The 16,020-nt window shown below is 55.0% G+C and overlaps 1 protein-coding gene across 1 annotated transcript; it reads left to right on the top strand.

Annotated features, from left to right (window-relative positions):
* The first annotated feature begins 725 nt into the window (after positions 1-725).
* LOC142602741 (uncharacterized) lies at positions 726-15,811 on the top strand. Its single transcript, XM_075759543.1, has 5 exons — positions 726-1,065; positions 10,614-11,084; positions 12,149-12,472; positions 12,631-12,797; positions 13,622-15,811. The coding sequence occupies exons 1-5, from the start codon at positions 726-728 to the stop codon at positions 13,664-13,666; spliced, it is 1,347 nt and encodes a 448-aa protein (XP_075615658.1). The 3' UTR covers positions 13,667-15,811.
* The last annotated feature ends 209 nt before the right edge of the window (positions 15,812-16,020 follow it).

The following is a 16,020-nucleotide window of genomic DNA, read 5'->3' as shown; positions in this document are numbered from 1 at the left end:
TGCACCATGTGAGGCTGGGGCTGGGGTCAGGGAGGAAGCACTGTGACAAAGGATTTGCAAGGGGGTTTTTGGTCCTTCCGGAGAGCAGGGTGGGCGCAGGGTGCCTGGCTGGGTTTCTTCTTCAGAAAAGTCAACCAGAAGAGAGTGGTCAGACTTTCTGAAGGATGGCTGCTAGCTCAGCCCTCACAATGCCTGGATGGGGCTGGCCAGCCCAGGAGGCCGGGAGGGACGTGGGCCCAAGGGGGTGCCCCATGGGCTGTGGGATGCCCTGAGAAACCAGCATGGCTTCTTGAGCACCCAGCTCAGCCCTGGCCAGGGCAGCATCCAGGGATGCTTGGAGCAGCTCTGCATCCAGCTGTGCCCACTGTACCCCAAAACAGTGCAAGGGCCCTAGGGCGATGCCCCATGTTGGGCTTGGCCATTGTCCCCATCCCTGTATGGGGCAGAAGTAGTGGGCCCAGGTTCAACTGGAGGTGCCAGGGGCAATGCAGGACCAGACTGGGGGATGATGAGGGCCTGGACCAGCATCATTTGGACCAGCATGGGGTGACGGGGTGGTGCAGGACTGGACTGGGGATGCTTGGGACAGGGAAGGACTAGACTGGGGGTGCCCTGCCCAAACCAGGAGTCACCAGTCCGAGGATGCCAGGGCTGTTGCGGGACTGGACCAGGAGTGCCCGGCCCGAACCGGGGGTGCCGGGGACCAACCGGCGATGCTGGGGGCGATGCCGAACTGGACCGAGGGTGCCAGGGACCGAACTGGGACCGGACCGGGAGTGCTCTGCCTGAAGTGGAGGTGCCGGGTACCGGACCGGGAGCGGCGGGGTCGACGCGGGGCCGGCCCGGACGGGGATGCGGAGGGTGCCGGGAGGGCGGGGGCCGCTGCCACCCCCCGCCCCGCGCCTCCGGGGCCGGACCACGTGCCGCCCGCCCCGCCCGCCGTCCCGCCTCGGCGCCGCCCCGGTGCCGCCGGCGGAGCCAGCACGGATCGGCCCAGCATGGAGGGGACGCGGCGCGCCGTGCTTCGCCTCGCCGCCGCCTGCTGCCTGCTCTGCGCCCTGCCAGGTACCGGAGGCGGCCGCCCGAGGGGTACCGGGGCGGGGGGAGAGGGAGGAACGACGGCCCGCGGGGTCCCGCCGGTCTCGCCGCGGCGGGGAGCGCAGCGCCAGCGGCAGCCGTCGGGGCAGCGCCGGGGCCCGGGCTCCTCCGCCCGCTGGTGGGGCTGCCGGAGAAGGGTCTGGGGAGCCCTTCCCGGGGACGGAAACCTCCGGGGAGCAGCATCCCGGGCCTGGCCCCGAAACGGACGAAGTCCCCTGGCCGCGGGCGCCGTCGCCCCGGCGGGCGCGCAGGTAAGGTCGCCCAGGGATGCTCGGGGGGAGCCCGGGCCACCCCCGCGCTCAAGGCAGCAGCGAGGCCGCCCGCCCCGGCCTTGCCCATACAAGGCAGCTGCAGGCAGCGCTAGCCCCGCGGGCGCTGCTTCCCCGCCAGCGGAGCCGGGCTGGCTTCAGCTCCCCGGCCCAGCGGGGAAGCGGAGGGGATGCGCGGGGAGGGGAGCAGCGAGACCGGAGACACTCACCCGCCAGCATCCAGCCCTGCGGCTCCCACCCTGCAGGTCTTGGGTACCTACGAGCCGCCGCTGAGCTTCCCACCGAGGGGACCCCGGACAAAGCCCGAGCTCTGCCGCCTCCCTGCAGGCACGGGGCGCCCGTCCCTTCGTGCTGCGGGAGAGGAGGCGATGCCGGTGTCCGGGACAGAGCAGGAGCCAGATCCCATCCCCAGGCAGCCTCTTCCCAGGCTGTATTTCGGCTCGGCTCCACGAGCAACATGTCCCCACGTGGGCAGGCGCAGTCTGCAGCGTGGCGCTGACAGCCCCGCACACCGACACGCAGCCGAGCCCTGCCGCGTGGCTGGGAGCGCGCCTCGAGTGGGGGGCTGTCACCATCCCCCGTGACCCTGGCAGCAACAAAGTCTGAGGTGGCATTTAGGGGCTTGCCTGGGGCTCGGGAAGCAAACGTGTTTCCTTTACTTGGCAGCTGAGAAAAAACCCTTCGCCAGACGCTGGTCAGATCACAGCACAGTGACGGCAGCAGGAAGAGACAGAGGGGTGACACATAGAAACTGGGTTTCTAATAACTAATTGGGCTGGAAAAAGCTGGTGCCCATGGGGCAGAGCCCCAGCAGCAGGAGCAGCGCTCAGGCTGAGGTTTTGGGCACCGGATGCGGTTTGACTGAGTTTGAGGCTGAGCATGGGGAAACAGTCCCAAAGCAGCCCCCTTTATATGGGCAAAGCCTTGGGTAACGCTGCGCTCCCTGTGCAAGGGTGGCTGCGCTGTGACAAGGTGCGGGAGGTGACCGGCGCTGGCAGAGGAGCGACTCGCTGGCAGAGAAACGACTCGACTAGGGATTTCCATCAGCCGAGAGGAGGAGGAGGAGCTCAGGGCTGCCGCTGGCTGTGCTGGCCCCATGTCTCGCAGTGTTTCCTGCCCCCAGCCTGCTGGGGTACCCCCAGGAGCCCCCTGCTCCAGCTGGCTCATAAGATCCGCTACAAAGGCCAAGACTCAAATTGCTGGGACTGCCAGAGTTAAAGTTGCGATGGATTTTTCCTGGCATCTTTCATGCTTACCGTCCCAATCCCAAAGTCCCTTCACAGCCTCAGGAAACAGCACCTATGCAACTGGCCTAGCCCTTGTCCTCATGGCTTTTGGGTCCACTAGCTAATCCCAGCCACAGCTGAGAGAGCAAATGTTTTGTGAAACTAGATGGCACGAAAGAGACGCCAGCGATAAAAAACTGCCCCATAGCAAGCACAACCCTTAACGAGACACCAGAGAATCGCAGCACAGCAGTGATGGGGGAAGGAAGGGTTCACCTGGAGATTGGCCCCAAAGTTGACAGTCCCCAGACAAACCTGTCCAAAACCAGGCTTGTCCCAGCCCTGCAAGCTGGTCTCTGCCCTGCTCCTGGCACAGATCCCCTTTGCCCCCCCCATCCAGCAGCGGCTGCTCGTGCTCCCCAGCCGGGTTTTGCTGCGGGGCCACAGAGGGGCTCTGGCTGCCGCGTCCCCCGTGCTCTGCCCACCCCAGCCTCTCAATGCAGCCTTTCTTCGCTGCCTGCGGAAATCCACTTCCTCCAGCACCGTTAGCCTTACAAATAAAACCCCGGAGTAATTTTGGTCTGGGCATTTTGCTGCCTTCCCCTCCTGTGCCGAACTGCCTCGCAAACGAAGGGGACGGCGTGGGGCCGGGAGCGGCACAAGCACATAAAGCCCCGTCTGTCGGCACCTGGGGCCACGCACACAGGCAGGCAGTGTGTCCGCTTGCAGAGCCCCACAGCTGATTTGCCACGGGTTTTTTCCCCTTATTTGCCCAGGGCAAGGGAAAGTGGTTGGACCCAACCCCACCCCAGCTCTCCTGCATCCAGAATTGAGCCACAGCTCCGTCCTCTCCTCAGGGTGGTACCTCCAGCTGTGTGGGGTAACCACCGACCCCGCACCGCCTGCCAAGCCCCACCACGTCATGGCGTCAATCTTTGATGCCATTTCTGCATGTGCTCTTCCTCCAGCCCCAGGTGCGGGTGGATCTTGGCTCCCTGCTGCCCTTCCATGGCCTGACCCGCTGGGCAGGGGCGAAGCACTCGCCTCCTTCAGCTCCCTTGGCCCCATCCCTCCAGGTAAAGGGGAGCAGGGATTATCCAAAGCACAGAGGTCCCTCTTCCTCCTTCCTTCCTTTCCACAGAGACCCTCTGGGTGGGCAGATGCAGTTCTTGCTGCAGGGGTTTCCACGGGGCTGCCTTCGTCCCCACCATGCTCTGTGGGGCAGCTCTCGTAAGGCTCAACACTGCTCAGGTCTGGGGCCTTGTCCTGAGCCCTGTAGGGCTGCTCAGAGCCCTGCAGCCCATGACACCACCAGCCACAGAGCTGGAAGGTCCTGGGGGCTGCTCATGGCTGGGCAGGTTTCCTGATGTCCAGACTCCCCTCAGCTGATGCCACACTGCACTGGAGACCAGGCTCCCTGCTGACATGGAGCTCCTATTAAGGCAAATGGCTAATTAATTTTCTCCTAATGACATGAGAGCTTGCTTTGCCACAGCTGTGACTCCCAAGGTAAGCAACGCCAGGGCTGGCTGATGCCAGAGCTCCCTGCTGGTGCTGTATTATTGGGGTTACGCAGCCCCAGAGAAGGTCAGGCTTCCCAGGCCTTGGGTGCTGTGCGTGTCCCCAGCAGCCTCTGGGCAAAGGGGTCTTTCTTCATCACGGCTCAGTCCCTCAATCGAGAAACAAGGCAAACAGCACGGGAGCCTTCTGGGCACCTTCTTGCCAAGCAGGGTGTTTCGTAGCTGCACACAGCCAGTGGAAAATAACTGGCTGGTGTGACGGTGGCTGAACAAGGCAGTCTGCTCTCCCATTTTGCTCTGCCGTGGGAATTTGGGATAAGCCACCTTGCCTTTAAATGGGGGATCAGTGATGGGGCTTCCTGCAAACCTGTGGGAAAGCAGTTTCTTGCATCTCTCCCTGCCTGGGCTGGGTGGCGAAGGGCTCATGTGGCAGGGCTAGGCAGAGTGTGCCACCCTGGGGTGCTGCATCCTGCAGGCAGGCACTTGGGCTGGCGTTGCCCCTCTCCCTGGTTCCAGCTCCAGCACCACTGCGTGCTCTGGGCATGTCTGTGCTGTTCTATGGGTTTTCCTAGTACTGAAGAACCTGTACTTGGCATTTATGGTGCTGTTTCCAGGGCTGCTCATCTCTGCTCTCACAACTCTTGCTCTGCCCTGGCACCGTCAGCTGGTTGTTCCTGTCCCAAATGCAGTGCCATCAAACGAGGTGGTAGCACTGTCTCCCCTTTTTGCTCCCCAGGGGTTCAAGCCCGAGGCCCGGCATCCGCAGACGCCCTGGGGAAGCACCCTCCTGCCTGCCCAGGCAGGCTGGGCGCTGGGCTGTTCCTCCCCAGCACTGCGCTCGCTCGGCACCCCGTATCTAATCTGAGCCTCGTCTCGTGCTCGGCTCGTGGCCACCTGCCTATCAGGCTGGAAAGAGTTTCTCAATCAGAAGACCTGGTTTCTATTCCTGTCCCTTACCGCAACCCTTGCTGTGCAGGGTGCCTGGCCTGGCCAATTTCCAGGGCCGCGCTTGGCGCTCCCAGTTCAGGCTCCCCCCCCCCAGTTTTGCTGCCTGTGCAACAGGGCATGGCTGAGCTCGCGGAGGCCGTGTGGGGTGCGGTGAATTAACTTGCTGCCGCGCAAGAGCTCTGCTGTGGTCCCCAAGTGGGCTGCAAGGTCCGATCTGTCTCTGCCGGAATGGGGACGGGAATGGTCCTGGCATCATCCCTGGCAAGGAGAGCACTGGAGCCTGCAGCAAATGCAGCCCAGTGGCATCCTGCCTCCATTGAGGTATCAAACTGGAGCTGAATTTACAAAGCAGTTTTAAATCCCACTATATGGTGTTATTTGCATTTATACTCCAGCTCTTTTTCCTTGAAGAGGTTGTTTAATTACCACTGGTTGGTAACCATAAAAATGTAATAACTGGCAACAAAAGATAATTTCTACACTTAATGGAGTACTTTGCTAAGCAATAGGATATAATGTAATTGCTTAAATACATACAGGTTACAGCTTATGCTCTTTTTAAACATGATATTAATTTTGCATTTTACTAGGTTGTTTGCAACTTAAGCTATTACACTTAAATGGAAGTTTAATTCAGTTAGTGCACAAAAATAGAAGTGTTTTAGATTTTAGAAGGGTTTGGGTGCCTTTTCAATGAATCAGAGTAGTGGTTTGACATGTATTCTGTAGGAAGATGATTTAAGTGAGGTGCTATCTGCAGACAGTGACAGCCTGTGCAGGAGGATACATCCACACCAGGGAGTCCTGCTCCCACAGGCACTTTTTCTGAAATCCTGGGTGGACCTCTTCTCGTCTCTGTGCTCAGTTCTCACCTAGGTCTCTGTGTGCCTCTTCCAGCGGTGACCGCAGCCTGTACCCCGCTGCCCTGCTCTCCCTCGAGCCCCAGCAGCCAGCCTGCTGCTGGCTTTCTTACCTTACATGGCTCTCCTACATCTCACCCCAAGAGGGATTTTAGAAATGGTGGTAAAGCCTGTGGATTGGAGTTGGGTTTGTGTTGACCCTTGGGGAGCTCAGGCTGCTGTTTCTGGCCGAGATAGGACAGAGGGTGCAGAGGATGCTGCTGGGACGGGGGCAGGAGGGTTGTGGCAAGAGCTCATCCGCAGGCTGGTCCAGCTGAGGCCCTGCTCTGTCTCTCTGCCTTGTTTTATGCTCAGAAACAAATCGACAGTGGGGTGGCTGCTGTAGCAGAGGATGGAGGAGACGTCCCCACTCTGCGTGGCTGCCCTGACAGCAGCGATGCTCAGTGCTGGTTGTGCAAACCTTCCTCAGCCCCTCGCTTGGCCCCAGCCCTGAAACTTGGGCAGGGAGCGCAAAGCAGGAACAGCCCGGTCTCCTGCAGAGCTGGCTTCCTTCACTCCTCTCCGTTATGGCATATTTATATCATGTCTGCTCTGGAGCTGGTGGGAGCTCGGGTTGATGCGTGAAGGTCCCTCAGTGTCATCATGCAGTGCAGGAGAGAGGCTGGAGCTGTGGGCTGATGCTCGGAGCCCTCCCTTCCCTCTTGGACCAGGGAGCGTTTCCCACCCTTGTCCAAGGCAGGGGGTTCTTGGCTGGCTGCATCCCTCCTCCCTTGGGGCCGCTCTCTTCCTTCACCCCTGTTGTTTCCCAGACAGAGGTCACTGCAGTCAGCACTGTCTGATGGGAGCTGCTGCTCCAAATCCACCAGCCCTGCCCTAATGTGGTCTGAGATCACTGGTTCTCACCACACACAGACGGAGCCTGGTGGTTAGCACAGACGTGGGGCAGGAGCGGGGCTGTAGCCAGGGGACCGCCAGCCAGCTCCGCTTTAGCAGGCACTGCAGCTTAACCAAAGCAAACCCACCCTTGGTTCCCTGTCAGGGAAAAAGAGATGCTATTATTATTGGAGCTCTTGCTTGCAGCTGATCCTGCTTCTTCACGTGCAGTACGGTCATAGTTGCTTTATTAGAGATCCAAGGGTGACTGAACCTTCACCAGCTGTCTTGGGGTGCTGTAACTGTCAGGCCTTGGAGCATCCCAGGGATGGGTAAGCATCCATACGAACTCTTTCCCTTCCCTTTCCGTCTGAGACAAGAGAGGCATGGTTTCCTCTTGTCTGCAGGAGCTGATGAGGGCGATGCCTTAGGCAATGCAGCCACAGCCTCCCTGGCATGTGGTGCAGGAAGCAGAGCTCCTCCAGGAAGACGCCAGAGTAACGAGCTCTGACCTGTGGCTCTATAAGTAACTGACAAACAGCTAAAAACATCATCACTCAGCGACTGGAGCAGCAGCGACAGCACTGGAGCTGGGGATTTTCCGACGTGTCGTGCACCAAGGATCCATAGCAAACCACAGTGGCTGGATCCTGGAGCATCACAGCTGGCATGGGGTTTGCTGGGTCTCATCCAGCACAGACAGCCGCAGTAGCTTCCCAGTAGAGTCCTGCTCTCTCCCACTGTACTGCAGGGTTTGCACTGGAGCTGGGTGGGAATGGGTTGCAATAGGTGCCTGTTTTGCTGATAAAACTGTGGGAAACAAAGCTGTGGCTATGCAGCAAGGATGTAGGAACTCTTAATGTAAGACCCTGGGGGAGTATTTTTATTTTCAAACAAACCTGAACTAAAACTCATTAGTGCTAGCGCTCTTAACACCCACATACCCACAAGTACTGAGTTGCACCTATTGAGTATTTCCCCAGATGCTTTGCTTGGTGACTGTGCTGGCTTTGGATGTGCCCTTATCCCTTAGGAGCTGACAGACAGTGATGGTGATCTTTTGTCAGTCTGTCCCTGAGTGATCAGGAATTTACTCACTGTTCTTTGTTTCCTTGTCCATCTTAAGGCTCTTTCCTTATTCTCTATCTTTCCACCATCATCTCTTAATGGCTTGAGTCTTTGTGTTAGCCTGGTTTAGGCTCTCCCTTTTTTCAGGCTCTCCTTTGTTTCTTGAGCTGGGTGTGCTGAGATGTGCTGGGCTGGATGACTTGCTAAACCAGGTGCCATCAATACCTGCCATGCCCAAAGGCCTCTGAGCGGGTCCCCTGCTGCTCCAGCCTTTTCCCATCTTGTGCCATACTTGCCAATTTTAACATCTCTTCTGCGATTCTCTACAAACCAGGTTTTACACACCACAGTACTGTGTTACGCCAGACCCAGGCCGGCTGCTGCTACAGCACAAGTCTTTCTGCAATGGTCCTGCTTCCTTGGCGGTCACGGAGACCGGGCAATTCTGCGGGAAGGAACTGTGTGGCTACTTACGGAGCAAAGAGCTTAGGGAAATACTACTCCCACTAGTTCTGCTCCTCACAGAGAGCGGGGAGCTGCGTGCAGTCCCTCCTTATTCCCAGGATGGCGGCAGCTGCTTGTCCCCACAAACCCTCCTGCCCCGCAGCACCTCCTGGCAGGGATGCTGGCTCCTGACGCTGTGGGGAGGTGCCCTGGCATGTGGGGCCCAGACTCATCGGCCTCCCCCCTTGGCTTTCCTTTCCTAGCCAGAAACCGGCACAACCGTTTTGGAGGTGCTCAGGCCTTTGTGCAAGACAGCTCTCCCCAAATCTTTCCTCTGCGTGACCCTGATCACGGCTTGCTGCCCCCGGGCACAGGCCAGCTATTCAAAGCTGCACGTAGCCAGGCTCGCCACTGGCCGGGCACCTGGCCACCACCTTTCCTGTTTACCCCACGGTGATAGTGCAGCTCTGTGTGCGTCGTGCTACATAGGAGCAGGTAGTCGGGTGTTTACAGAGAGAGCATCTGCCAATGCCCAGCTGGGATCCTTCAGCGTTGCCCAGCACAAGCTCGGGAGCTGCTGGGATCTCGCCCAGTGGGCAGCACGCTGAATAGCAATGCTGGGTTTAGGGCTGGGAATCGTTGCATGAAGAGCTGTGAGCTTTGGTGCCTGATCCTGGGAAGAGAAGTGCTCAGCTCTTTTCCTTCCAGGTGTTTCTGGTGTAAGCGTATCCTATGCCTTCACTCCATTTCAGAGAGCAGCTTACTTTGTTTAGAGGCACATTCTGGCCACGGACAGCTGGATCCAGGCGAGGCCAAAGGCAGCATCGCTTACGCCTTCAGTCTTCATGTTTAAGTTGCCCCAGCTGGGGCTCTCCTGGAGAGCTTGTTCTCCGAATGTGCAGAGTGAGGTTGTGCTGCCTGCTTGTGCATCCCCCACAGGAGCCCTCCTGGGACAGGGGCCCCGGGCCGGGGAAGCACAGCTCTGTCAGGCTGCTTTGAGGTTTTGAATTCTCCAGCTGGTCGGAGTACTGCGAAGGTCTCCTGAGGGAGATGTATTGTGTCTTTTTTTAGGTCCTGTTAAGTGCTGTAGCTGGAGAAGAGCTCTGATAACTGTGTCTGTTCTGAAGAGCTTTTAAAAACTGCTGAGATTTTTCCCAAAGCCTTAGTATGAGAGTGGGCTGCTTTGTTGGTGGATTAATGTTTCTTGGTTACGGCATCTGCCTCAGACACTTCTCCACTGTGGAAAGAGTGGGCACCAAGATGGGTTTTCTTCATTACCATTATTTTTTTCTGTAGTTGGCTCATCACACCTCTGTGGCTTGGGTAGAAACTTGAATAGAAATCATCAAAATATTGACCATACGATGTTTTTAAATTGTCTGGAGAGTCATCCTGATGTGACTACATTTCTCTGTTTTCTTCCTGTTTACACCCTAAAAAACCCTCACAGGATCCGTGTTTATGAACAGGCAGTGTAAGAGCCTTGTGGTTTTCCTCCTCCTGCACGCTGTCACACCGTCTGGCGGCTGTGGATCTGGGGGGATCCTTGCTCACTGCAGGTCCCCGCGAGGGAAGCTGGCCCTGTTTGCAGTAGTGGGAGGCTGAGTAGCTCCCCATTTCTATGACAACAGTCACACTTTATGGTGGTGATGTGTTCATAAATAGCTCATGAAGGCGGCTCCCAAAGTACACCACCAGCTCTGTTAGCTGTAGTACTCTCTTGCTACCCATTTTACCTTTCCCTTTAGCAGCAAGCCCATGCTGCTACTAAGATGACTAGCAATATATACTTTACCCTTGCCAGCCACAGACTTTTTAAACATTACTTTTCTATACTTCACTGGGCCAGGGGAGCTAAAGGATCTACTTCCACTTTTTCCCCACTTGCATTTTTTCTGCACCACTTCTGACTCTTTCTCAGTGAACCAAGGAAGACTTACCTAAGTTTCTCACAGAATCAGGTCTCAGGTAGTACTTATAAAAAAAAAAAAACAAACAAACAAATCCTCTAAAAAGGTTTAAAAAGTGCTCCAGGGTAAAGGGGTTAGTGATGTTGACTCCATAGAACAAAGGCACAGGGCTTGAAGGGGAGGAGGGTAAAGACAGGTCCCCTAGAGAAGCAGGTCTCTGCCTCAGAGAGGCCAGGAGGACAGAGGAGCTATTTGAACCCCTTCTCCAAGTGTGAACGTGTGCTGGATTTGGAGTTAAAGGGAGGGAGAGGTTCAGTTCCTGGCCTCCCCCTCTGTTTCTCCTCTCAGTGTGGGATCTCTGACAAACTCCTCAGCATTTCTTAACTCTGTTCTGTAGGAGAGGGACAGAAGACAACAGAGACCTTGGTGACACCATCGCCTTTTCTTAGTACGGTGCTAACCTCGCATCAGCCAAGGGAAGCCTCTGACTTCAGTCCATTGACTGCTGCCATTCCTGAGACAAGCCTGGAGAAAAACTTGACTGCTGCAACACTCAATGCCACTGAAGCCCACGCTACAGAGATGGAGAATGCCTCCATCCCTACCACCCCCATGGTGAGCACCAAGGCAGAGAGACTGCAGGCTTCCACCACTGCCAGCCCCAGGGATGTCACAGTTACACAGTATGAGCACCACAACATGAGCTTGTTGGTCAACAGCAACACTGAAATGCCCTCCCCTATCCCAACTGCCAGTACTCTGGAAGAAAACCAGCCCAACCGTGAAGTCACAGAGCCTTTCAGCACAACTGAAGAAATGGATGATGCCAGCAGTGCAACCCCAACGCCTCCTCTGAACAGTGTACCCGGTGAGGTTTTTGCCTTCCCTGCCTGTGCAGAAAGCCCTTCCCCAAGGATGCATAACCTGGGAATTTCTGTGAACTCTCATGGGAACTGGAGGGAGGGGGAAAAGAGAGTGAGCCATTAAGCATGACCAGTTCAGTGGGACCGACCTGCAGAGATGCTGTTAGTTCAGCATCCTCTTTGCAAACCCCATTAATTATGGTATTAATTTTGCTGGCTTCTTTCTGATGAGGACATTGATTGTGTGCAGGGAAGTCCTTTACATATCTCACCTGAAACAACGTGCTTCAGCAGTGCTGCCCAGCTGGGCTATTCCTGCACCACTGCTGGGGGCTTCCCTGCTGCCTGCAGAAAGGGGCAGTGCGCCCTCCCTTAACACAAAGCATGGAGATGGGCAGGCACACGCATCAGCCCATCCATTCCTGGATGACCATGAACCCCTACCCTACCCTCAGATCCCTCTGGGCAGCATGGGGACTCACTATAGGGTCTGCGATCCCAGTCTCACCCACCTTGGGGGCTGCCAGGCTGTCACACACCCCTGATGCAAGGCAGATATTGACTGACCATTGATTTGCATGGTGTTGCTCAACCGCATCCTTCGTCCTGGCTTGTGTCACGGGGTCCTGCTGCTCTGTGATGCACAGACACAGCCTCAGGGGATGCAGCTACCCAGTCCCTGGGCAGCCCCCCTCTGTGTTCCTCATAAGGAGGCACGAGAGACCTTTCCCAGTCTCTTGCTCTGGGGTGATCCCCAGCTCTTTGCAGAGCTGTTTGGGGCTTCTCTGCTTGTCCTTTGTCCCCAGACAACAGGCCTTGTGGGCCCAGCTGAGGCTGGCTGACATCACAGATTGGTGCATGTGAAAACGAAGACGGCTTTCTAAAGCACTGTGGCTTATAGCGTGGCTCAGCTGTGGCTACGCTATAGGACCTGCTTGTTTTCCAAAGGGCTGTTTTTCCTATAGTCCCAGCAGTCTCCTTTACAAGCTTGCTTCCATCTCATCCAGTCCCATAGAACAGCGCACTTACACTTTATCCTTTGAAGTAACTGCTTGTTCCTATCTTGCAGCAACTAACAGCTCTCAGCTGGGGCCTTCTGATGGGCAGACGGTGGGGTCCACAGCAGCAAGGTCTGAAACCAGGCCAGGAACGAGCCCTGTGGGTGCCACAGAGGAGAGCACCATGGAGCCCAGAACCTCTGCTCCCATTGCCACCGTAGGGAGCACGTCCTCTGCTACCGCCTCTGGTACCACGATGGTGAGACCCCTTGTGACCAGCTCCACCGCTACCAGCACAACTGCCATCCCCACCAGCAGATCTGCATTGAAGCAGCCATTAGAGCGCAGTCACGAGAAAGCTTCTGTGTTGGATGTTGGTGACGATGAAAATCCAGGTAAACGGTCTGCTTTTGTCCCTGCTCTCGCAAAACATTGCAAAGGGTTGGGGGTACCTCAAAGTCCCTCTCGGTTGTACTGAGCAGAGAAGACAGGGCTTTGCTACTCCAGCCCTTGAAGATTCTCCTTTGGCCTCATTCCCTTGGTATCCTTGCAGAGCTACCCAGTTCTCCTTCGGCTGATACAACGAGGGCTGATCCCTTGGTAATCACTGTAATCTCCGTCTTCATCATCATGGTGGGCATCCTAGGCCTGGTGGGCTTCTTGAGATACCGCCAACACAACAGCCGCATGGACTTCCGCCGCCTGCAAGACCTGCCCATGGTGAGCAATGCCTTCAGCCCAGCCTGAAATGGTCTGGCTTGTACTGGTGCTTTGCAGTTCCCCTTCTACTACATTAGCAATGCTTTGGGTATTTGTAGCAGGAAGAATGCTGATCTCAACTCCTGTTCCCTCTTAGGTCCCTCTACTTCCATCCAGGGTTTGAATCAAGACAGCAAGTCTCAAGGTTGACCACTAAAGAAGCTCTCTGCTTTCCCCTCACTCTGCAGGGGAATGCTCAGAGGTTAAAAGAGCAGAGAGAAAGGGGAGCTCCATCCAAATTTCCCCTGAAATGACATCTTCCTAGCCTCTCCTCCTGTATTCTAATATATTTGCTTTGTGACTATGACAAAGCAGATTCTGTGCTCTGTTCCAGGGAGGTTGTCTGTCTGTCTGCATTTTCCCTTTGGGAATATAAAAAGATATGAGGGTTTCAGAGGCTGGATTAGCTCTGGGGAAGCTGCAACTAACTTGCTGTGCTTTCTGGGGCAGAGGAGTACCACCTCCCTTCTGCAGCAGGCTAGCAAGCTGATGCTGTTTCTAGCCCAGTGGAGTTTTGCACAGCCAGGGTTTTCCATATCCCTACAGCAGGCAGGCTCTTCCTGCATGCACCTCTTGTCTCCAAAAGCTGCAGCAGGAGGGGGGAGCAACAGTCCAAAGATCCAGGAATTGCACAAGGACAGCATTTGGGTGGATTGCTGGGCAAGATGGCCGCACTGTGACAGTGTGGATGAGAAAGCTGTGCTGCCTGCACAGCACTCTTCCAGGCTGGGACTGTATGCCATCGTGCAGACATCTCATTAAAGCACCCTGTTCTCTGCTTCTAGGATGACATGATGGAGGACACCCCTCTCTCACTCTACAGCTACTAGGCAACGAGGCTGTCCTCTGCCTGGCTGGCTGAACTTCCCAGAGAAGGCCTTGAGGACTTGGTCCCAGACGATCTGCTGAGGAATGAGGGGCTGTGATTTGCACACAACTGAAAGGTCCTTTTCAGATGGCTTTTGGTTTTAGACGTTTTAAATAGTTCAATGTTGAAGCTTTTATGCTGGGAATCAGAGCCCAAGTCTGGCCCTTTCCTCGAGGCTCTCCTCAAATCAATGTCCTGAAGATGTGCCTCCTTTTAGTGTGGTGACCAATTAGCCAAGAAAACCTTTGCCATCACGTTCTGCATGGATCTCTTCTGTCCCTCTTGGTGGCGGCTGCTTTCAAAGGAGGTGGGCAAGTGATCCATACAAGAGCTCTTAACACTGGTGGTGTCAGCACAGTGCTAGCAAAGGAGACTGCTGTTTTCTGAGGGAGCCAAGGATGTGGATATCAGTTCTCTTGGGCTCCCTCTTGTTCTGTATTTTTAAGGTGGTTTATTTTGGGCTTTTTTTCTTGCACTTTTTTTGTTCCTGTTTCAGCTTTAGTCCTGGGATTGGCGCTGCCCATCCTGAAACACTTACCAGGAGGATGAGAGACTGCTCTGCTTCCTTCCTACACGCATACCTTTTCTCTTTCACCAGGGAAAACAGTTTTGTGGCCACTGGAGAAGTGCCCTTGCTACTTGATGTTGCTGGGAGGAAAATGAACATAATTTTAGCTTAACAGGGCTTGATAGGACTCAGTCTAGTGCCAATTAGACACACTAATTTGGTGTCACCAGAATTAGGAAACTGGGTCTCCCATACTTGATGCTTTCAGCATATGCGTAAAATCCTTGCCCAGGCTCAGTAAATGCTTTGGTCCATTTCCCTGCCTGAATGGACACATGCCTTTCCTCAGGTACCTCCCATTTTGCTGCTAGCATCTGGTTGCTGAAAGTTGTTGTACCAAACTAGTACCACACTCTCCCTCCTCTGCTAATGCAAGGTCAAACCTCCTTTACCTTCTAATGTTGGTCTTTGAGCCAGCTGGTGTCTTGTCATGAGGACATATCCTAGATGTAGGTGCCTTCCTCCCTTCCCCCTGCTAGGCATTAGGCTGATTAGATTCTGCACTTTTGCCTCAAAATGTCATTGCTGTAGACTGCATCCAAGGCTCTTGAGGTTCCTCACGGAAACCCACAGGCCAGAGTCTATGAGTGGATCTTCAGGTGCCCTTGCCTCAGAAAGACCGGAGTGTGCGTGACATGGAAGTCTTCATGAAATTAATACCTGCTGCTGTTTTCTAATTCACGTTTGACTGCAGGTAAAAAGAAACACACGCCTTCTCTAGTGTTTGATTTTTGACTAAGCCAATTGCTCCCTCAGGATACAGCAAGGGCTAAAGATTATCTACCACATTGCTCTTACAAGCCTCAGTCTCTCCTCTCAGTAGCAACACTCACTGACCCCACAAAGGACAGATACCAGGCCTCGTTAGCAAAAGTACCTTTTTTTTCCAGTGCTGTTCTTGCTTGTTTTAGTAGGAAAAGGGGAATTTCCCCATCAGCGAGGCTCAAATTATCTGCAAAGATGGAGCAGAACCAGTCTGGGTCAAAGAGATGAACTGGGTAAGGCAGCAGTTCCTCCTTCCTGCATTACTACTTCCGAAGTGGCTGACAAATGGCTGCAGTGCAGTCTGGGTTCAGCTGTTGGCTTTGACCTTGCATCTGTTTATTGTAAGGATGCCCAGTAAAATAGGGAAGAAGGGTTGGTTCTCTCCTATTATTATTGCATGAAAACTAAAGGGCAATTGTCACAACTCCAAAGCTTTTGTATTGAGCATTGTCTGCACAGAGCAATCTCCCTAGCTACAGACTTGTTTCCCCTGCCGGAGGGCAGGGTGCTACTGGTTTTTGGCACAAAGAGAGGCAAGTTAGTGGTGGAAAATAGAACTCCATCCTGGCTGGAACTGGTGCAGGCTGGCATAGCTGGAAAGTATCTCCGCACACAACCGAAAGGGCAGGGGCCGGTTGTTCTGGTTTCCCACGCATTGCTGTCCAGGGGAAAGGGATGAGGAAGAAAACTCTCCCAACACCAAAGTGCAACTTTCTTTGTAAAATATGTTAATAGTGGATTTTTTTTTTCTGCAATAAAGTTACAAATGCCAAAGGTGTCCTGGTCCTCATAGTTTCATTGCAAACATCTAACTGAAAAGGTTTGGTAGATCACAATGAATCCTGTGATAGATAAACAGCAGCAGTTTGGGGTAGGAAGACTCACAGAGCTGATACTAGTGAAAATGCCAGACAGCTATAAACCGTAGCTCTGAGGATTCAGAAGGACACCACCCCCTGCCTGTGTTGCTTCTTATCAGGGTC

This window comes from Balearica regulorum, chromosome 8, assembly GCF_011004875.1.
Source record: "Balearica regulorum gibbericeps isolate bBalReg1 chromosome 8, bBalReg1.pri, whole genome shotgun sequence".
NCBI lineage: Eukaryota > Metazoa > Chordata > Aves > Gruiformes > Gruidae > Balearica > Balearica regulorum.
This window is presented reverse-complemented; position numbering and strand designations above follow the sequence as displayed.

What these genes read in the sequence shown, in the direction of transcription:
- LOC142602741 (XM_075759543.1), top strand. Translation starts at nt 726, where the DNA reads ATGCCGAACTGGACCGAGGGTGCCAGGGACCGAACTGGGACCGGACCG. An exon ending in TGGTGACGATGAAAATCCAG is followed by an intron (nt 12,473 to 12,630) that starts GTAAACGGTCTG and finishes GTATCCTTGCAG; the next exon opens with AGCTACCCAGTTCTCCTTCG. An exon ending in GCCTGCAAGACCTGCCCATG is followed by an intron (nt 12,798 to 13,621) that starts GTGAGCAATGCC and finishes CTCTGCTTCTAG; the next exon opens with GATGACATGATGGAGGACAC.